This window comes from Microcebus murinus, chromosome 6 (assembly GCF_040939455.1).
Source record: "Microcebus murinus isolate Inina chromosome 6, M.murinus_Inina_mat1.0, whole genome shotgun sequence".
Lineage (NCBI taxonomy): Eukaryota > Metazoa > Chordata > Mammalia > Primates > Cheirogaleidae > Microcebus > Microcebus murinus.
Window position 1 is genome coordinate 91,399,625 of NC_134109.1, and position 24,132 is coordinate 91,423,756.

Sequence of the window (24,132 nt, forward strand, 5' to 3'; positions counted from 1 at the left end):
TTTTGCCCTGAGGAGATATTTGTGTTACCAGATGGGGCCAAGGGTGATCAGGAACGCATTATTCCACTATAACGTCCCTTTGATCCTAATGGGATATCAGATTTAATATTACCATATGGAACTTCTGACTTCCAAAATTCTCTACAGCACTGTCAACTTTACTGTATTGCATATGTTGTAAGTAAGAACAGGTGATGATGGTTCTATTTTATAGGTATAGAAACTAAGGGGACTTCAATCTTATTTAAGATTACCTAAATTACCAGCATTAAGTGAAGCAAATGAATCCAGATATAATGATTCTCAGTAGATAAAATGAACACTTGGAAGAAAATATCCTGACTAGATATGGAAGAACATTCTAGAGAACTGTGAACAACTCAAGAACCATCTAACACCAATTATAATTCAGGAGTTTCACCAAAGTCAAGATGGCTTTGTATCAATGGTCATGTTTTATGGAGGAAAAATGTGATCATGAACACCATGAAGAATAACAAAATCCTTAGGAGACTCTTGCTACCGTGGTAACCTTGGGCTAGTCATCTTGCCTTGCTGGGCCTCAATTTCATCACCTATAAAATGTAGGGGTTAGGTTCAATGATCTATGGGATCTTTTCCAGTTTTAATGCTCTAAGATTCCATGTTCCAGATGAACTGGCTGATTGCTGAAAATGGCAGGCCCCTATTAACTAAAACATGAACCAATGATAACCAATATTCTTACATTTTTTACTTTCTGCTGAGCATTATCTACATGGCAACCTCTCCATGTATTAATAAGTCATAATTCTATTTGTTTTAGACTTTGGCTGCCCGGAAATCTGGACTCTCCCTGGCTATGGTGATTAGGACATCACTAAACAATGAGGAACTGGTAGGTGCAGTGTCAGTCACTAACTATGTATTGATCATAGTCACAAGAGGAAAACCTTTCTGCTTGAGCTGCTTGCCTGTAATGTTTATTCCAACGTTCCAGGAATAAGTGGGAGCATAGGGAAAGCCTGATCCCAAATAAACTTCCTTAGGGCACCAACTTCACTATCAAATCATCCTCTGCTCCTCAAACATGTATACACCTTCTCATCTTTAGAAAGGCTTTCTGTCCTAACATAGCTTACCTGTTATTCTCCCCGTGGAAAAACCCTGCTTATATTTTACATAATTTAAGTTTTGCCTCTTTCATGAGACTTTCCCCAAACACCCTTCTCCACTTCCAGTTGAATTATTAGTTTCCTCCTCTGGGTTTTTCTAGCATTTAATCATGACCTCCACAGTGTAGTATGATTAAAAGTCAAGTCCACTTCGTATGAATCCCACCTGTGCCAGTTAATTAGCATTGTTATAGCTGGTGAGTTATATAACTTCTCTGAGCCTGAGTTCCCTCATCTATAAAGTGAGTTAATAATAAAACTGAGAGGATGACAGAGTAGACATACACTTAACATTCATCATAGCCTAGGGCATAGTAAACAATGTATGAGTTTTTGTTTTTGTTTTGTTATTAAAATTAAGTTATTTTGCATGATAAACCTTTTCTTTTAAACTCTGATATACTTGAGGGTAGCACTATAGCTTGTTTTTCATTCTTGTTAACAGTTTTGATCACCATTGCTTAGCATACTGTCCAGCATTAGGTAGAGGCTTTGTAAATTCTTGTTGAATGAGAGAAATAGGCTGAGTAGAAGATGCAAGTAGGCTGCAGATATCTAGGTCAGGGGTTCTTACACTTGGCTCATTTAGAACACCTGAGGGAGCTTTAAAATTTTGGGGGCTGGGGTCTCAGGCTCAGCAATTCTGATTTGATTGGCTTCAGGTATAGCTTGGGTTTACAAGTTTGTTTTTTGTGTTTTGTTTTTTTTAACTCCCAGTGTTTGTGCCTTCAGTGTTGTGCTGTGGTAGCTCTGTTTTGGCACACTCAGCTGGGGATTTACTCAGAATAATTTATCTGTGCCCCCCCTTATGGGACCTAATATATCCTACCTCTCTCAATTTGAGCAACTTTGTCATTCTTACAGAATAAAAATTCTACCAAAAGTATTACATTACTTTAACATTCTATGCACTTGGCATTTACAAACTATTATTTATGTTTATATTTCTCATTCTCTTCTTTCTGTCATTGTCATCTTCCACCCCAAAGTCAACCTTTCCTAGGTTTTTCTATTAGCTGTCTGCCCCCACCCCAATACATGTCAGTAAAACAATACATGCCCATTTGGGTATCTGGAGACCACAGCAAGCTAGTACATTTTCAGTTGTGCTATAGCATTTTAAAAAATGTGACTGCATTCCTAGTGCCTTATTCTTATCTATTAGATTTATGATTCAGTGTAATATTTTGAGTATCGTCTGGATATAAGAGAAAGTAGAGACACCCTCTGGTATATGAGAAAGCCCCATATTGCTTGCTGAATCTCAAAGCGTCCAATCTATTTCTTTTGAGGAAATTGTCAAGGCTGAAAGATTTTTTATTGACAAACTCCTGCACTGTATCTTTATTATGTTTTAAAACATGATATTTAATTTGAACTGTGAATACTTATTTCTATGAAAAGTTAGCAGGAAAGCCATAGAAATTAGTAGAATGCTGCTATGTTTTCTGAGGTCCTGAACAGGGAACACATCCTCCCTTTATGGTTAAATTAGCTATTGATCTGCTTTTTAGCAACTTAAAAATATCACTTTACTCCTTTAATTTCAGAATGCCAAGTAAAAGACTTTTCTGTGTTGGTGTTGGATGGATGAACAGAGCCCATCAGCTCCCTCTCAAATTCGAAAAGCCCATTTCCCCGGGGCCCATGTCTCAAAAAGCAAACTAACTATGACTTCTGTACAGCAGGCATATTAAATATCACCCTTGACAAGCTGTCGCATTAAGTCATTACATGGGCAACTAACATAAATGCCGAAGCAAATAATTTCCAGTCCTTGGTGCCGAAAGCCTTCCTAGGCACCCTCGATGTGAAAGCATGAAGTATTTGCCTTCACAGGAAGGAAAGTGGCTTGGTGATGTGGGAAATATCAAATGGTAGTGCTTATATTTTAATTAAAGAGATGTATAGGAAAGAGCTCGGTCATCTCTTCCAGGGAAGCTTTGGGCTCTAACACCTGACACCAGGAGGCAGTGAGTCAGCCAGTTCTGCCTCCATGAGCACACTGTTGGCAGAGGGATGCCAGACACCCCATCCATCAGCAGTTCCAGCTCACCCACGAGGAGCTATTGACACTGATTGGGAACCTCAGCCTAATCAGCCATTAAGAACCGTGGTTTCTGAAATGTTCCATATGGCTTAATCATACAGAAAGTAATAACCAGTCTAGTATCCTTACACCACAGCAGTCTGTCTGGCACTCTCCTATCTATCTTGGTGCTTGCTTTCACAGAGTAATACTTTCCTTGGTGTGGACCCAACAGCAAGTCAAAGTGGATACATTCGATAATTTAACACATACTTGTTGACTACCTTCTATGTGTCAGGCATCGTTTCAGACAGGAAATGAAGCAGTGAACAACTCAGCTAAAAATTCCTGCCTTCATAAGGCTTGTAAGATTGTGGTGGGAGGGGCCGAGATATTTAGTTAAGTAGCCAGTGTTGCTATAAGTCATAATGGAACCTTTTAGTAGGCAGGAGTGTTTAAACCAAGATAGTCTCAGCTGAGGGCTGTGGGAAACTCAGGTAGAGGGCGTAATCCAAATTGCCAAGCCTAAAAGGGATTTGAGAGCACTGTTTGTTCTATCTGGGTTAATGGGCGTGTTAAGGGAGGTGGACTAATGGCAGCCTTCCAGGAAGTGTCAATTTTCAGTAAGGGGAAGTTTGTCCAGGAGAGTGGTGGGGTCCTTCTTCCAATAGCAGGATTCAGGCACAGCGAAAGGGACCAGAAAGAACTAGGTAAGGGAGTAATTGGAAGATCAGACTCCAGCCCTATTCCTAGCACGACACTAGAAAAATAACATGGAAGGACAATGCTGCTCAGAACACCTGTCTACTACTGAGAGTTGAGTCAGGGCTGCAAGCTCACAGCACACCCAGGTACTCTGGGTTCCTGCTCAGGAATAGTAACCCTTTCAGGATATAAAAGAGACCTACTCATTCATGGCCTCTGTCAAAAGATATATTAATATAAAATCTCAGTCTCCACCTCAAGTGGCAAAAATTATAGACTTTCTCCCATCCAAATACTAAGTAGTAACCAGGCCCAGCCCTGCTTAGCTTCTGATATCAGGCACATTCAGGGTGGTATGGATGTAGACAAATTATAGACTTTCTGCATTAAAATGGCTGAAATTTCCCCTCATGGAGAAATTCGTGCCATTTTTGGCCTCATATTTAGCAAATTAGTTATTTCATAACACCTCCTTCATTTATATATGCATTTTCATTGAAAGTTTGAATTGGAGGAAAAAAAATGACATTTATAATACATGAAAAATCTATCATACTATGTTTTTAGATTATGTGCCGCATCATAAAGGAGGGTGTATCCTATATTGTCCTCTCCTTGGATTAATGAATCATCCAATTTATCATTGTTCTGTCCTCTTTATTTGGACTCACCCCATAAGTTACTTAGGACAACGTTAATTAGTATCTGTTATAAAACAACAGAAGTAAAAGCAAATTACTTACATTCTTACAGGGACAAGCACATAAATTTTATTCTCTATACTTTCTGCTACAAAAAAAAAAAAATTTACCTGAATAATTGTAGCTTCTGTAGTCAATCTGACATGATGATTACGCTGATGAATAAAACAGCACTGAAACTATGTCTGGTTTTCTACCCAGGAACTTAGTCTACCATTGTTCTATCTTCATGTTTCTAACAAATTTCAAACGTTACATCATACCTAGTATTTGCTCTGCAAATATTTCTAATGCTTTTGTCTAGAAACAATAAAATATATACTTAACAGCATAGTAAATACTTTTTTCCCTAAAAAGTAAATATCAAGTGCATGAAAAAGCTTCAAAACAAGCATAATTTCTTAAAATTATCAAAATATAATATTTGGCGTATAGAAAAGGGGTAGTTTACCTAATCTCATGAGGGAAACTCACAGAATGATGAGGAAAATAGAGCTTCACTAGTTTAGTCCCCAGTTAACATGTGAAGGAAAAAAGAAAGAAAGAATATGGCAAATGGAGGCAGACAAGATTTGTTCCTGCTATAATTACTAACAGTTGGTAGATTAGAATATTGATGGTTGAAAAACACTAGTCATTGCTCTTGGCAGGATGCCCGATTGCTTTATTTCTCAGTCATGTTTTAGTTTCCTCAGGTAGTTACAAATAGTCAATTCATTTCCTTCCAGTGTCCTAATTGTTCAAACAGCGATATATTAGTGCAGCTCACTCTAGATTTATTTTTTAGAGCAGGAATATTGAACAAAATATTTGTCCAGCCTAGGGTAGGAGCATCTTCCCTTTTGTAGTCTACAGGTTGTACTTGTGTATACAGGCTTTTTAGAAAGTGAAGGCATTCCTTACTCTCATTTCTACAGCTTAAAACAATGTCTGCACACACTAAAAATCGGCATCTTTGTTGGAATTAGTTAAGCAGTGTAAAAATAATGATTTTAAAAAATCCTAATTTGCGGAAGTCTCACATGCTGTTTATACGTAGAAAAAAATGTTGCAAGGATATATTACTGAATCATGCCTAACTTTAAAAAGTTAAATTAAATAATGTTTAAAATTTTTATATTGGTGTCTTTCTGTTTTACAAATTATTTTTACACTTAGTATGTACTTTGTTATAATCTTAAAATACACAGTTTTAGAAAATAATATATATTTGTTTTAGAAGATTTGAAAAGCTTAGAAACATTTAAAATAGATTAGCAGCAAGTCACCCATTTTGCCAAATCTCTCTGTCCTTGGGTCTTAACCCCAGTAATTAGGGTTCTGCTTGCTCTTGGGCATACTCCCTCCATGGGTCTGGTTCTAAATTGTTCACATAAGCCATAGACCCTCTCTTGATAACATACTCAATCCCACCCTTTCTCTTCAGTTACTAGCTGTAGCTAATTCTCTCTCTGCCTGCTCTAAGTGCTACATTAAAAAAAAAAAGTATTTTCTCCTCTTGAATTTCTAATGGTAAACTACTGACTTCCATTTGTCATGATCTATGGCACATTTTAGGGTTTCTCGTTGTTTTTGTCTGCTGTACTTTTATTTGTTGCTTTCTGCTCTTTTTGCCTTATTCCACAAAAGGTCCACATTCTCTGTCCTTCTAATAATTTTGTTTGATAAACACATGCCCATATCCCAAAAGTCAAGAATGTAAAGGGATTATATCATTTCCCTGGGACTAGGGGTATATCCTCTCTAGTAAGTTATCTAATGTTTTTTCCTCCAGCTTTAAATTGTTTTTAAATATTAGAATTTGTATTAAGTTCTCATTCAATTGATTTTCAATATGTTGTCTGGTACATTTTCCATGTTGTTTGTTTTTTGAAATTAGCTTTACTGTCCCTTTGCATGGAATGGATTATGGCTCTTTAACAAAACAAAACCAAACTAAACATTTCAATGAAACCTTCTTGACTGTCTATTTAGAACGTTTATTTATTTTCCTCTAGTATGTTTAAAAATTTTTAGCAAGTGTTGCTTAAGTTTATTACTCCTATAACCTAAGAACTTACAGGACTGACTATATATCAGTTGAATTCAATAAAAAGAAAGTAGACATAGGGAATTAGATAAAATATATTAATCTTTTACTTAATCTTGAATTATATGAATAAGACCATGTTCAAAAATAACCCCTTGCCCTATTCCACTATCTAAATTTATATACAATATATCTCTTACTTTTCTTGTGTTCATTAGCATACTCTGTTCTGTTCTTACCTAGTATTCCATTTAATTAAAATAATGGTTATTTCCTTCATTAAGACAAACAACAAATTGCCTAATACAATTGCAAGTACATATAACTCAATTCCCTCCTTAGTGTTCAGCTAGATCACAAATGCTATATTGAATACACACACACACACACACACACACACACACACGCATTCTGAAGCCTCTTAGCCCAGCTAGAATGGAAGATTCTTATCTATGGATGGCTAATAAAAAAATCTCTTATGCCAAAGATCATTTAGTTCACTTTAATGATATTGGAGATATTCACTATGCTTAGCATTATAGGAGAGGCAGAGATGAATAATACATGCTCCTAATTCTCAAAGATCTCTCAACAGTTCTTTTCAAGACATCTTCATTACAAAATGAAGCCAAGAGATTTACTTGTCTCAGGCTATCTTTATTGAAAAGTGATGGATCCAGTCATTCTTTGTGTATAAACCCATATACAAGGGTCTTCCACTTGAGTGATGCCCATATTTGACCATACTGCTGCTCTACAGACTCACTTAAGTATAAAGAGCTTTGGGTTGATGAGACCCTCATATAGTAGATGGATCTAGCTGTTCAAAGTTAGAAAAATTTTAAGCAAGGTTGATAGAGGACCTCCCAGTGCCATGACCAAACATATTCTGGGAAAACACATGGTGAGGGGAATGTATGAATAAAGGGAAATAGGTTGTTATCCTATTGTGGAATTGAAAACTAATGGAAAGTTGGTCATTTCAATACTGTGGGAAGATACTCTAAAATGATATTTAAGAATAATTAATGCAAAATATAAATGCTTCCCTTCTGGTATTACTTAACATCTAGGCTCCTACAGGATTTGTGTAAATATCCATTCATTATGCATCAGGTGGTTTTGGAAAATTATCTGTAAGCATAACTTTGGAGAGTGCTGGTCTTTCTCTCAGAAGCATAGAGAAGGACTCATCCAATCAATTCTCTTTTCTATCAACTTATGTTTGTTTTTTGAAAATCCACTATCAATACCAATACTTAGTATTCATTTAGGATTTTGAAGTCTATAGACTACTTTTGTTATCATTATATGATTTGATCTTTAAAACAATACCATTAAGATAAGTAGAGAAGAAAAGTGAGTCTTAGAGACTTTGCATCTGTCTGTGGATTATAAAACTCATAAATGGTGAGATGTTTATTTATTTTTTTAAAAAATGTATATTTCTACTATGTGCAAGGGACAATGAGAAGTACTGCTTAGGTCAGGTGTCCTCAAACTACGGCCTGCGGGCCACATGCGGGTGTTTTTGCCCATTTGATTTTTTACTTGAAAATAAGATATGTGCAGTGTGCATAGGAATTTGTTTCATAGTTTTTTTAAAACTATAGTCCGGCCCTCCAACGGTCTGAGGGACAGTGAAATGGCCCCCTGTTTTGAAAGTTTGGGGACCCCTGGTCTAGGTACTAAAGAGAGAAAGATGGAAGATAGTTCCTGTCCAAAGAAGCCCATTTTAAATATCATGTGACCAGGGCTATGTTAGCGAACACAGGTCTCCTGGCTACTGTTGGATTTTTCTGTTTCCCTAATAGCTCATCATTAGGAAGTCCTTCCATGTGCTATTAAAAATTATCTCCCTTTGAAATACAAATCACCTTGGGAAAGTGTCTCATTTAACCTTTATCTACTACCAATGCTTTCTTATGAATAAGTTGATGAGATGCTTCCTAAGTGATAGATGTTGAAAGCAGTTTCCTGCAGAATGAATTACAGAAGACCATTCCTTGTGGCTGGGGAGGGGTGCAGTGTCAGGGATGGCCTGGGTAGAATGCAAAAGACAGACGGTTGGAGCTGAGACTATAGCAGGAACATTAACATTATCAGATAATTAGAACTGTATGCTGCCATAAAAGAAGCTGCATGACCATAAAGACCAGTTCAATCTGGAAGATTCGGGAGTTTCTTGCATTCAAATAATTGCATTGGGCCCTAAAACATTAAGAGAAGAATATAAGTCAGCAGAGCTATTGTGCTTGCTGTCGACACTCAGTGATCAAGGGGCTCCCTCAAAATAGCATTTTCGGGGAAGAGTGAAAAAAATGGTTGGTTTTATGTCAAAATTCTCCAGGTCCACTGACTAGGCTTGCATTGGTAACTTGTCACATCTTCACAGAAAATGCACGTCTTCAAGAAGACCTTGCAGGCACTGGTCTACCCCATGTCCTCCACCACACCACACAATTTTGAGGTCTGGACAGCTACCACGCCCACCTACTGCTACGAGTGTGAAGGACTTCTGTGGGGCATTGCTCGGCAAGGCATGAAGTGTTTGGAGTGTGGAGTGAAGTGCCATGAAAAGTGCCAGGACCTCCTAAATGCCGACTGCTTGCAGAGTGAGTACTTGGTTAGGCTGAAGAAGCGGTATGCAGAGCCTGCTTTATTCCGTATGTTTCTTCAGAGTAGATCTCTTCAGCTCTTGCTGGTGTTCAGCTCCTACCTATCCACCACCCGCAGCATTTACACAAAGATACACAGACTGCCCTTCAAATCACAGTAGATGATGCATGGCTGCAGTGATAACTAATAACTAGGCATTATTAGAATCCTCAGAGTGAGTATTTACAGTGACATTACACTCTTATCAAGTAAGAAATTTCAAAGTGGCTTCCAATCTATTTTCGTACCCACATGTCATAATAGCCCCGTGTGGTAAGTGGAAATGGGTCAAGTGGTGTTCCCCAAACGGGCCAAGACACACCCCTGCAATTACACCATTTAGCATTTGTTTGTAAGCCTATTTAGTGACAAGATTTACATACTTCTACAGCCCCTACACAGGCTGTAGAAATGAGGGGTCTTGGGTTTGAATGTTGAATATGACTATAACTTACCAGATATGTGGCCTTGAGTAAATTTTTTAACTTATTGGGGCTTAATTTTCCTCCGCTGAATGAACAGGGATGATCAAATTTACTTCAGAGGGTTATTAGGCTCAAAATGAAATAGTCTCTGCTAAGAGTCTGGCACATAATAGATGCTCAATGAACACTAATGGCCTCTTCATCCTTTCACAGTTTTGAATGAGTACGTGCCAGTTTGATTTTTATGACAAATTATCTTAAATTTTACATTTCCCCCAAAATCCTTTATCTGATACTTTAGGTCCAGAAATGCCAAAAAAATTAGGCTCTAAAATACATATAATTGACTTTTCACTTTATTTGGTAATGTCACTAAAAAAAATTTATTTGGTAATGTCACTAAAAAAAAATTGCCAAGAAATTCTGTTTAAACATGTATATTCATTTTTAATGTCTTTTTCCACATCCACTATTGTCCTCTCTACTTATTGTTTATATGAATGCAGTGAATGTAAGGTGAATGAGTTGCCTGACATGGAGGGTGGGGGGCCGAGGAAAATATCAAAATAAAGATTAAATCAGAAATGCTATCACAGCTGGCTTGTTTTCACATACAGTTTATCTACTTGATTAGTATTCTCCTTACATAATCAGATCAGATTGAAGCTGTATTAATGATAATAAATTACATTGTTAGCAAAAGACGTGGTATTTCCCCCTTTGGAAAAAAAATATATATATTTAGGAATGATTGCTTAAAGGGAGAGAGATTGATTCATTATTACTATTCCAATTTACTTGTAAAATCTCATAATCCAATACAAATTCAATCTACTTATTTAAAAATGAATTATAAACAAGTATCTAAGAAATAAGCATATTAGGGCAGTAACAGTTGAGAAAGAAAAAAATATTGTCATCTAAAAACAAATGGCTTGAATTCTTTAGAGAAAAAAGATGCAGCTAATACCTAAGAAATGATTTTATTATTCTTTTAGTCTTCCAGAGAAGAGAGAAGCCACCTACTCATTAAACTTTAGAAAAATTTTTATGTTTCCATTTATTAAAATAGCATGCACTATTTGATATAAGTTAAATTAATTATGCAATCCAAAATTTTCATTGAATTTATTCATTAAAATGCACACGTAAATTGGAAGAATCAAAAATATTGCAGAACAATGAAGGTGAGTTTGTATGCCCCAGGGAGGGATATTCTCTTTGCCAATCCCTCCTTACTGTTTCCTTAAAATCAACGCTCTCACATTGATCAGAAAGAGGTTCTACAATTATGTTTTTAATTCACAGCTTTCCACAATAACAATCAATAAAATTTGAAATTCTTCCAATAGAATCAGTGACATTTCCTCAAGAAATTTCTCTTCATTATTTTAAACAAGAAATTTGTAATGGTGACACCATGTATGAGATACTACCATGTATGACAATACTGAAGAAAAGGAAAGAATAAAAAATTAAAAGATCAGAGTTGGAAGATGTAGCTAATTCAACACCCTATAAATATAAGAAGATTCTATGATTTCCATTTTCTTATTTCTTTTAATGATCATTCAATCTCTGTTTGAACACTCAGAGGAAATTTCTTTAGTAATTTAACTCATTATTAGAAAATTCTAGCTCTTAAATTAAAATTTAAGTCAAAGTCTATCTCTTTATAATTTCTATTCATATCTTATCTCTGGAGAATATTTAATAAATTAACTTCCATTGCATATGACAGTTTTCAAACACCTAAAAGTAATTGTCTAGTTTTCTTTGGGTTTCTAAAACCGTTGTTATCTTGCTAATTCTTTTATGAACCATCGTAGTCTATCAACACATACACAAAAAGAAGAGAAAAGAAATTTTCTGTATGTGGTCTGACCTATGCAAAAGAGAGAGTATGCAAAGTTACTTCAGATTGATGTGAGTTGTGCATTTCATTTGCATGCAGTCTTGGGTTGGTACCTTACACACTTTCAGTCAAGTGGAATTAGACCAGGTGATTGTAAAACCTTTGTCACTGCTACAGTTCTTCCTTGCTGGTTCAGAGATGCATGGAAATGTCCAGTCAAGTCACCAAACAGCCTCATCTAAATTCCTTTCTAGCTGATTTTACTTGATGGTCATTCCTTCATTTTATAGCCTTCCTGGCCCAAGGCTAACAGCCATGATGTAGTGGACAGGAACAGAGAAGACCAAAGGGAAACAGAGAACAATCCTTGAGAAAAGAAAACTGATTTATCCTTCTCCTTCAGTTCCAACTCAGTGGCAGTGGCCACAGTCCACCTGCTCTTTTCTTTAATTAGCTAATTTGTGTCCTGTCATTTAAAGAGACATTTCATTCTTTTTTGGAAAAAGCATTTGGTAGTGGAAGAACTGATTTATAAAAAATGGAGGAGCAGGTTGTGACCCTGAATGATGTTAATATAACTTGTAGGGAACTTGCCATAGTACTACAATGACAGTTTTTAACTAGGAAAAAAACAAATGAAAAAAAAAATGCGTTGGCTGGGATAAGGGTTGTGTACAGAGTGAGACATATGTAAAGAGAGATCGTATATGAAATATTTTCCTTGATTATCTTTTCAATGTAGAAGAGACAACTACAGAAATTGAAAAATTATACAAATAATCATGGTAGTTTCCTTAAATATCTGCAAAGAAGGAATTCCAGAGTCCCACTGAATAATCATCCTGCCAAATTTTAATTTCTAACTAGAAATTTCAAGTACTTGCATAAGGCCAGAAAGTATTTTGCAAAAGTTCAGCAAAACAGCATCTTGTGCAATGTGTTCTTTAGTTCCATGTGTTTCCCACTAATTTTATGTTAAGCATATAATATAAGCAATTGCTAATTCATAACACAAATAACATCTGGCTAACATACTCTTGTTTGCGAATTAGTTATCGATTCCCTTTTCTTTGTTGTCCTATTGCCACATTTTGCAAGCATTGTATTTTAAGACACATACTTGTATACATTGAGCATCTACTATGGTTGGGAGCTTTATTCTGGGCTACCAGAGGTAGAAAGAAAGAAAGCAGTAGTTTTTCTGGACTCTACCTTATTTTCTAAAACATAAAAGAGATAAACAGATGTGAGCACATATCTTAGAAACTTTTGACATTTTCTTTCAATAGCAATTATACAAAATATGTTTAAGTAGTGAGTACTCAGAAAGCTTAGAAGTAGGATTCTTTTTATCCATTGCTGCAGGGTAGAAACCATACTTCTTTTTCCCAGAATATTATGGGAGTACAAATGTTTTGGTTACATGGATCGCTTTTGTATAGCTTGAGGCAAACCATAAGTGTGCCCATCACCCAGGTAGTGTACATTGTGCCCATTAGGTGTGATTTCACCCATCTCCTGTGCCCCCTTCCCACGTGCTTGATTTCCTTTGAGTTTTAATTCTGTATGTGCTAATGAGTACTGATCAGTTAATTCCAATTTAATAGTGAGTACATGTGGTGTTTGTTTTTCCATTCTTGCAATACTTCATTTAGAAGAATGGTCTCCAGTTCCATCCAGGATGTTACAATAGGTACTAATTTATCATTTTTTCTTATGGCTGAGTAGTACTCCATGGTATACATATACCACATTTTGTTAATCCACTCATGAATTGATGGACACTTGGGTTGATTCTTCATCTTTGTGATTGTGAATTGTGCTGCAATAAACACTCGAGTGCAGGTGCCTGTTTGATAGAAAGACTTCTTTTCCTTTGGGTAGGTACCAAGTATTGGGGTTGCTGGATCAAATGATAGGTCTACTTTTAGTTCTTTGAGGAATCTCCATACTATTTTCCATAGAGGTTGTACTAATCTGCAGTCCCACAAACAGTATATTAGTGTTCCTTTCTGTTGCATCCATGCCAGCATGTGTTGTTTTGGGACTTTTTGATAAAAACCATTCTCACTGGAGTTAGGTGATATCTCATTGTGGTTTTGATTTGAGCATTTTTTTCATATGTTTATTGGCCATTAGTATATCATCTTTTGAAAAGCTTCTGTTCATGTCTTTTACCCACTTTTTTTTTTTTGAGATAGGGTCTCACTCTTTTGCCAGGGCTAGAGTGCTGTGATGTCAGCCTAGCTCACAGCAACCTTAAACTCTTGGGCTCAAGCGATCCTCCTGCCTCAGCCTCCTGAGTACCTAGGACTACAGACATGTGCCACCTGCCCAGCTAATTTTTTCTATATGTTTTTAGTTGTCCAGCTAATTTATTTCTATTTTTAGTAAAGAAGGGGTCTCACTCTTGCTTAGGCTGGTCTCGAACTCCTGAGCACAAACAATCAACCCACCTCAGCCTCCCAGAGTGCTAGGATTACAGGTATGAGTCACTGCTCCAGGCCCTTTTACCCACTTTTTAATGGTATTTTTTAATTTTTTTCTTGTTTATTTGCTTGAGTAATTTATAGATTTTGGTTATTAGCCCTTTATAGTATATATAGTATGCAAATATTTTCTCCCATTCTGTAGGTTGTCTGTTTGCCCTGTTGATAGTTCCTTGGCTGTGTAGAAATCTTTAATTTAATCAAATTCCATTGATTGATTTTTGTTGTTTTGTGATTGCCATTGGGGTCTTCTATATAAATTCTTTGCCTAGGCTGATATCTAGAAGAGTTTTTACTTCTGCAGAACTTAACACACATTTAAGCGCAGGAGCTACTTAATAAACAATAGACAAAAAGATGACAAACACAATTAGAAATAGTCTTTAATGGCTTAAATATCATCTTTTCTTATAAGCATATACTCTTAGAGGAGCTTTGAGATTAGTGGATTGGGGAACTCAGTATACTGCTTTTACTAAGTTTGGCAGGTTTATCTTCTTATCAAAAAGAATCAAGGAAATGGCTTAGTCAGGGTTAGAATCCACTCTCTGTACTTAGCCTAGTGTTCTTTCCCAACTTATAGAGAAATATGCAAAGTCAGTCCTAGGGAAAAAATGAAAAGTTGTTGAATTTTATTTTCAGTGCTTTTCCACTTTCTCATTATCCCTGACTTGTAGAACTTCTATGCTGCTTAGCCTTTGTTTCTCAGATTTCTCACCATGATGCCTCCTCAAGACCTACCATCTATAGCCAACCCACCAATATACCCTCTCTCTCAACTTATCATCACATTGACTTTTCAATGATACTAAGAGAGAAATGATCTCACAAAGCCACTTAGGTAAAATGGAACCAACAGTTAAATTACCTTAATGCAATAGTCAGTTCTTTAACCCAAAGAAGTACACTAATGATGAAGCATTTTAAGGTGTTGTGGTCAGCTGGGGACCAACAGGATGAGTATGCTTTATGTCAGGCATCCTCAAACTATGGCCTGAGGGCCACATGAGGGCTGCCTAGCACATTTATCCCGCCCTCTGGGTGTTTTTGCTGCAGCTGCCTGTCCTGCTTAGCAGCCAACTGTCCCAGGCCCACAGTGCACATTCTCCAGTGGTCTGAGGGACAGTGAAATGGCCCTCTGTTTAAAAAGTTTGAGGACCCTTGCTTATGTAATGCCATAGAGGTATTCTATATAATATACACAATGAAGATCAATGTATACAAATATTTTTACAGTCTTGAGCTTCTTAAAAAATATCTTACCTCCAATCCTGCTGGTACTAGAATTTTTTAAAACCTCCCTGGGTATCATTTCCCTCATACATAAATAGAATTAATAATACCTAGCAATGTTTAAACTTCAGGTATGTTCCTTGTAGTTTAAAAATTGTCTTTTGTTACCCATCACTGTGAGGAGGAACACACACCAGGGTGAACTGCAGGGTATCTCAGCAAGACTATGTTGCAGTTTACTCTGGATAAGGTGTTGACTGGAAGTGAGAGTGAGTCTATGATTTTGAATCTTTAAAAATCTTATCCGGGAAGGAAGGCAGACTAGACAGAAGCCGTATCTTTATAGTCGTGTCCCGTTGTCTGTGGTTTCGCTCTCCTCAGTTTCTGTAACCCACGGCCAACTGCAGTCCAAAAATATTAAATAGAAAATTCCAGAAATAAACAACTCAGAAGGTTTTAAGTTGCACACCATTCTTGGTAGCACGATGAGATCTCATGCCGTCCAGCTCCATCCCATTAGTCACTTAGTGGCCATCTTAGTCATCTGGTAGAATAATAAGCCAGTATACAGAGAATTTGGTACCGTTTGTGGTTTCAGGAATCCACTGAGGGTCTTGGAACGTATGTCCTGAGGCTTAAAAGGATACTACTGTACTTCCTAAAGAAACAGTGGTCACTCATATTAATCAGAAGAGGGAATGTCTGGCATTTTGTGGTTTGCACAGTGCTTTGTTTTTGTCTGTGCTTAGACAAAATAATGAAGTGGCCTTCCTTGTCTCACTTCGACACTGTCACAGAGTGACCTTGTCTGAGGTTGATGCTCTGCAAGATTGCTTATGTCTGACAGGACAACATGGCCTCACTGTGAGCACCAGGCAAGCTTGAAACAACACTGTAAACTTGTTGTGTCACCTAAGTTTCCAGATGTCAGAGGCTGTTCAAGAAAATAAACAGAAATGTGTTTTAAACGTGTGTTTAAAATTTTTGGGTTTTCTTTTGCTTATGTTTTGAGAAGAATATGAAGGAATCTATGTAGCTAAATGTGATAAGAACAAAAAATATCTTCCTCCTACCATCTCTCCTTTGCTTGCTTCTTTTTTCCTTGCTTAGTGAAAATATTTTGAAAATTAAGCACATTTTTATTATAATTAATCTGTTCTTTAAACCATATAGATAGTTTTTAACTCTGTGATGACTGGGAAATCTCTGAAAAATGCTGGTAAAATGTAGTGACATACTATCTTGAGAGTTCATTCCTGATTTTGTATGTTTTAATGCAAATGTTTACACATTTGTTTTAAAAGTTTGCATTTGCCAGTGATGGGATGATTGAATATGGTGGAGTGGAAATGGTATAGGCAGAGGAGCAGGAAAAGTTTAGGGGAATGTTGTTTGTTTTTGCTGCCATGTTCTCTGATGGTGAAGTCACCTTATAGAAGGTGGTGATTCTTTGGAAGAGGGCTACCTGCGCACACTCTCCCACTGTCAGCAATAAAGTCACCTATAATTCAGGCATACTCAAACATGTGGGCTGCCTAGCACATTTATCCGGCCCTCCAGGTGTTTTTGCCACCGCTGCCTGTCCTGCTTAGCAGCCGACTAGTCCCGGGCCCACATTGCATACTCTCCAGTGGTCTGAGGGCCAGTGAACTGGCCCCCTGTTTAAAAAGTTTGCGGACCCCTGGCCTATATGCTCACACAGGAGTGGGAGATGATGCTACATTAGATCTGTACTCCTCTAGTCATCCTCCTGTTAAACATCAGTCTTTTGTTGTTTGCAAGAAACGTAGAGTGTGTGGCTTTGACTTTAATAGACAAAGGAGGCTGCTGACTTGAAGACTGGAGGAGTCATAGGTCTGTTCCTTGAGATTGCAGAGATCTTTAAAAGAGGAAAGGTTGAGATTATCTTGAATATAAAGCAACTAAAGGAAAAGGATTAAAAAAAATGCCAACTACATGCCCACCTACACGATTTGATAGGAAAGAAAAACAGAGAGCCACCCAAAGCAGGCAAAGCAATAAAGATCCATTTATGCTCATGGAGGGATGGCTAGAGAGAAAAAGGAATATTCAAATGCCTCAGCATCAGTCCCTTGCATGCATTTCATGGATGTTAACCACCTACCTCTTCTAGGTCCTCCTTCAACCTCAAATGCAGGTGAGGGTTTATAGATGTCATTCATAAATAAATAAATTTCTCTAGTTTCTTTGAGCTCTAATTTCTTTTATCTTTAGGTATTTCATTGGCCCTATCTACTAAATAATTATAGAGCAGTTAGCATGTGTCAGACACTGGGCATGGCTCTCTGTGCATGGGTGAATTTTCAAGGTGTTGTTTCACGGGTCAAGTGATTATGAAGCTCAAAGCTCTTAAATGTCCTACTTATGCGGAATTTCTTTGATAAGCGCCATCATCTTCACCATTTTGACATTCTGAAATCACTGTACTTATTCAATTGTTATTACTAAAGCTATATGCATTGTCTCATTTAGTCTTCACACAGCCCTGTTAAGGGAGGCATTGTTATTCCCTTTTGTTTTTCAGATGAGGAAAATAAGGCTTAGAGAGATAGTAACTAGCCCAAGACCAAATGGTTAGTGTCTTAGTCTATTTAGGCTACATAACAAATTACCATAAATTGGGTAGCTTATAAAAAACTTAAATTTATTTCTCACAGTTGAAGCTGGGAGGCCCAAGGTCAGGGTTCCAGCATGGTGGTCTGGTTCTGGTGAGGGCCCTCTTCCCAGTTGCAGATTACTGAACTTCCTGCCGTGTCCTTCAGGGGTAGATGGGGTGAATGAGCATCCTTGGGCCTATTTTATAAGGGCATTGATGTCATTCTCAAGGCCATGACCTCATGACCTAACCACTTCCCTAAGGCCATGCCTGTTATATTATCACATTGGGAATTAGGTTTTTATATATGAATTTGACTGGGGCACAAACATTCCAGACCATACCAACTCGTAAGGGGCAAATCAGGATTCACACTCAAGATTGTCTCCTTCTAAACCCAAAGCATCTTTAACTACTGTGAACTTTTGCTTTGCTGAAAAGTGATGTTCTTGATATATTTTTTCCATTTATAGTTGGGGTTATGCTCTTGATTATGCCGAACTATGTATGTGGTATATAGGCCAACCAAAATCTGCTTTTTTTCTTTTTAACTTTTTAAAAAAATTTCTGCCCTTGGTGAACAAAACCAAATTCTGCTTTCTAATTATGGGCATACATACAGCCTTTGTTTTCTGAGAATTCCAAATGAAGCCGAGGGCCAGGTGTATTTTATGTTTTCATAAGATGTATTCCACAGCCTATTTGTCATTTTACATTGAATTTATTCTTGTTTATTCCAGAATTGTGGCCACAGGGTAGTAGTTTTCAAGAAGTTTATAACACATTACATTAAACTTGAAAGCAAACTAAATATTCAGCTATAGCAATTATTTTATCTTAGGTTTTCCCCAAGAAATGTTTCTCTATTTATCAAATATATGCTATTTTCCTATTTTCACAGCAGTGTGCTAGATACCTGACTACACATTTAATAGTGGTTGGCCTTGTGAGCTAGCATGAGGAATAGACATATGTAGGTAACCATGTTACTGGTGATTGTTAAAAAGTCAAGAATTTTGTGAGATAGTTGCTTGGAATCATCCAACTTAAGAATAGTTACATCATGGAAACCTGCTGATACTACAAGTAAGGATTTTTTTTTCTGTAGAGAAGGAGAAAAAATGTGACTTTTGAGTTTAAAAGGCTACTATTTTCTGTTAAAAAGAAGATAAGATCATATGCTGAGCATGAAGGACAATGGGGTGAGCCAAGTGACTTGAAGAGAGAAGAAATGTTTTGGAACAGCTGTTGAGAAAAATAGGAAATCGAAAGAACTTAGAACAAGAGAATATAGAAGTTTTTTTATGAATAGATAATTCTTTGGAAAAAACACTGAAATTGTAAATTGTCTTGTAAAGGTGGTAAATCTATGTGATTTGCAAAAAATTTAGATGTTTGGGGTAATAAATAAAAATTAAAGAAAAATGAAGGGTTCTGGTTAGTTGATCATACTATTAAATTATGTAGAGCAGAACCAGTTTGCCCTGCCTAAAATAAGTTTGGCTCTGTAAGATTGAATTCTCTTGCCATTTTGATGTCCATAATTGTATTGCCAGCTCTGTCAATTAAGTGTTTTTAAAAGTAACAATGATCCATTCCATTTGGAAAATGTATTATATTTTATAAAATGCTTTTACTGTACATTATCTCTTTTGATCTCACCTGTTATTGATCTTTGGTTGGCAAATACTGTATTTCAATGAAGCTACTAGACCTTCTACCATGCACTTTGAAGGAAGACTCATATAATTCTCATATAAATGCAAATTTAAAGTTATCTCTTATGGCTTTGGGATAAACAGAATAAGGCTGGAAATTCCTGACAAATTACAACTATTTAAGGAATAGTTCGGTTAGATAAGTGAGATGTGGATTAGATAAACAATAGAGCATTGGAAAGTATTTATAGATCACTGACAAAAATTAATTATGAATTAGTCTCTGTATATCTGAGCTAAACAATCTAAGTTGAATAATTTTCTTCAGATCAAAAATGCAAAAGCAAAGAATTTTAAAGGCTACATATTTTTTTTTAGAAATAACAGATAAAAGGCTTAAACATAAGTCTCTATCAACCTGCTCTCCCCAAATCGGCAATTTTTCAGTTTATGGGTATGTCTATTGTCTGTACATATTAGAATAGATACTCAAGAACATAGCAAATTTCAAAGCTAATTATCAAGCTCTATATTTTTTTAAAAGATTCAAGACACAGTCATTAAGAATAGAGATTTGGTTCCTTTGGATGAAAACTCTCTTAACGTTCTAGCTTTGTATTAAATAAGCACTTGTGTGGCTGGTGATTTGCGGGGCTCTTCCTGAATTTAGGAAAATTATTCAAAATATATAATTATATTATTTAATTATATAATGAAATATATTTAATTCTACAGGACTTTAGCACTCCTTCTTAGACCGTTTGGGGGCACCGACAGCAACAATAAAATAATAGCTGTTTAGAAATCTGGGAAAGAGTCAGCATTTTTATGACACTTGTAACTCTTTGGGTATCCTGTGCATGGCTATCATAATCAAACTTTGAGGCACTTGGAATCTTACAAAGTAACACCTCCTTGCCACCACTGGCCTTTCCATTTAATGAATAGTCAATACTTGAAGTAAAATATGCCTATTGGATAGCTGCAACTGTTTAGTCCAGCCTAAGCTAATTTACTGTGTAAGAATTATGCACCGTGTAGCGAAGCCATTATTGATAAATTACACACAGGTTTATTTGCTCAAGGGTACACAGTTTACAAATGAGTTGCTCTTCTAGGGCAAGTTTGAACAGATGAGTAGGGCATTTACAATGTCCTTTTAAATTACCTTAAATGGAATGCATTCACTTTTGTATTCCTTTTTAAAAATGTGGTTTATATCCTCAAAGGTTAAAGAAAAAAAAAGGTAATCTACTTTCTACCATTAGGGTATTCACCTCTTTTAGCCTCCTCTTTTCACACCATCATTACTATGCATACATATTTTCCACTGTAGGAAACAAATGTTATACTTTCAAGTAAATGAATATTTACACAGAATTACTGCTATCAAATTATATATGAATTTATCATAAGGAAAGTTCATAGTTGACCTTTCCTCTTTTGTCTTAGCTTCTATACTTAAATTGGGCTCAAACATTCACAGAATTAGATTCAAAGAACATTATTGAGGTTATCCTTTATGGTAGAAATTGTGCAGATAAATTATCGCATTTAATCTCCAAATATTTCATGAGATATTAGTATTCCTGTTTCAAAAATATGATATTTCAGAAAAAGTAGAGTACAAATTAGGTAATATAGTCACATAGATGAAAATTGGAGCAATTACTAGCTAGGAACACAAGTCTTGATTCTTTTCAAGTATCTCAGTTGCTTTTGCACTAAAAATGACTTGATTTTAGCAGTGGCAGTTCCTGCAGAGGCTGGCACATGGGTTTTTGATTTTTCACTTCAAACTCACTAAGGAATTGTGAACATTGAAATCCAGGTCTACTATTAACCTGTGTACTATTGGTCCACACAGAAAGCCATACAGACCAACAAGACCATTTGGCCGATACCTTGAGGTGAGGGACCCAAAAATGGGATTTTGGAAATCCTTCACTGACAGAAGGATTTGTGTTACAAACAAAAATATCCAGAAGATTGAGACCAAACTTGAAAAACAATAACCTAGAAATCAAAATGGGTTTTGAGTGAAATAAAGTGAGAATTCAGTTTTTTCAAAACTAAAGAAATATGAGAAATATAAACTTTAAGTCTGTGGTCATAAGTTACTTTATAGGTCACCTAGCCCAGAGGCTTCCATATATTTTTTTAAATAGTTGAGTACCTTTTATTCCAAGTAAAATCTTACCCTGTATCTTCATATTTAACAAATAGAAGTGATATTTATTTTATGGGAAAAATTTAAAACATTTAATCATGACAAATGTCATCAACAGAAATAATGAGGCACATTGGATAGACACAAGCATTTGAATTACTGATTTCTAAGTGACATTTGCCATTTATATCCAATCAATTTTGTTTTGGATACTCAATGAGTAAATGTGTATGGCATAGAACAGATTTGATTGTGTGCATTCTTCTTGTTATATCTGAAATTTTCTTGGAAATTCAAACCAGACTTTTGCACGACTTTGGATTTAGTTCAGAAATACAAGTGGGAAAACTGGGAATCATGGAGGTCAATTTACTTGCCAATAACACAAAGAAGCGCGAGTTGTTCTCAATCTTAGCATAGTGACTTATTCCCCTGATATTTTCCCAAAAGGTAACCCTGACTCTGCAGAATGAAAGCATTCATTCATTCTCATAATCATCCTTCTCTTTCTTCTTTAGCCATCAAAAAGTAACCTCATGTACGTTCACATCACCATTGATTTTTCCATTACAGGAGCAGCAGAAAAGAGTTCTAAACATGGTGCTGAAGACAAGACTCAGACCATTATTACAGCCATGAAAGAAAGAATGAAGATCAGGGAGAAAAATAGGCCAGAGGTATTTGAAGTAATTCAGGAAATGTTTCAGATTTCTAAAGAAGATTTTGTGCAATACACAAAAGCAGCCAAACAGAGTGTACTGGATGGAACATCTAAGTGGTCAGCAAAAATAACCATTACAGGTAAAAATAAGTCATCTTTAAAAGTTTTATTCCAAGTGGAGATTTTGATGTATCTTAGAAATCACTGCTAATAATAATTATAGGTAAAATTAATAGAATTTTTCTCTCTTTTGTTAATATTGATAGGTCTAGGTGGTACTAGATGGTACAAATATCCAAAATATATGCTGGATAAGTGAAGTAATTTCAGTCTGTGTCTTGTTTTAATCAAAAGCTCTTCACAGGAAAAATATTTCTGATTTTTAATATATTCACCAATACCCTGCAGTTTCCCAGAGATTAGTTTTGTTGCTGCCTGTCACTGCTAAATCACAAGAGTAGCTATTAATCTCTTCAGTCAGTTTTATAAAATGAGAAAGATATTTTATTTACTCCTCATTCAATACCCCTTATCCTTTGAGCCAAGGAAATTTGAGTCTAGTGATATGTAGTAATTTGAACTTCTGAAGTTGCTTGTGATATTAGCAGCAAGTAACTATGTATCATGTTAACATTTACCAAGCCTTTTACCTTGCTCATTTTGTATTTACAAGGTAAATAAAGATGCTTTTTCTAAATGAGTAGAGTTGATCAATATTGACAGCAAACTTATAAATAAATAAATCAGTTTGGATCTCAGACCTTTGAATTATGTTGGTTAACTTTTTGTATATTGTATGCATTCCTCCTCCTTTCTTTCTCCATGTGTACAGTAATGTGTATGTGAGTGTATAGCTACTAATATATGTGTGTGTGTATATAAATATACTTGTATATATATATAGCTACGGTTCATTAGAAGCAAAAGCAAATATTGGTTAAAGGAAGATTTTAATTCTCAGTGTATTTATGTTTTAAAGTCCTGCTGGCCCTGAGAATGAAAGCAATGGGGATGTATCTGCAAATCCAGGGAACCAAATGATAGAAAGTATTTCCTTCATTATCATTGTATTAAAATGTTTATTTTGGTTTATTTCAGTGGTTTCTGCACAAGGCTTACAGGCAAAAGACAAAACAGGGTCTAGTGACCCATATGTTACAGTTCAAGTTGGAAAGAACAAAAGAAGGACTAAAACCATTTTTGGAAACTTGAATCCAGTATGGGATGAGAAGTTTTATTTGTGAGTATATAATGTGAAAGTATTACAAATATTAAAATATTTAAGAATAAATAAAATATTTAAGAATAAATTTAAGAATAAAAAATATTTAAGAATATACTTGCAAAAATTAACTGAGCAATAATTATCTCATATTTTAATAATTTCTTATGCAGAAATTACAGAAAGAGTGAAACTAATGTTATAAATTCAATAATCCCATACTGTTTATTATTTTTTCTTTATCTTTGTAAGCAAATGAATAAGAAGAATATTTCAAACCAAATAAGGTAGCACAATCGGGGGACTTTGTAGGATGTATAAAAATGTCTTACAACATTATCTATAACTTGGGATAACCCAAGATAGCTAGAAATTTATAGGCTTGATTCACTAATATCATGACATCTAAATATTTATAACTAATGACAACAGAAAGACTTTGAGTATCACCTGGCCCATCACCTGGGGATAGAGCCACACGTGCACTAGCCTATACTGATGAACTGGTTGATGATAACTTTTAAAA

General features: G+C 35.8%; 1 protein-coding gene across 1 annotated transcript in view; it reads left to right on the forward strand.

Moving 5' to 3' along the window:
- UNC13C (unc-13 homolog C) overlaps positions 1 to 24,132 on the forward strand; it is a 493,476-nt gene that overhangs the window by 172,536 nt on the left and 296,808 nt on the right. Inside the window, exons 6-9 of the mRNA XM_076004387.1 lie at positions 806 to 877; positions 9,014 to 9,233; positions 22,297 to 22,524; positions 23,483 to 23,624. Of these exons, the coding sequence (XP_075860502.1) occupies positions 806 to 877; positions 9,014 to 9,233; positions 22,297 to 22,524; positions 23,483 to 23,624 (662 nt within the window). The remainder of the gene's footprint in view (positions 1 to 805; positions 878 to 9,013; positions 9,234 to 22,296; positions 22,525 to 23,482; positions 23,625 to 24,132) is intronic.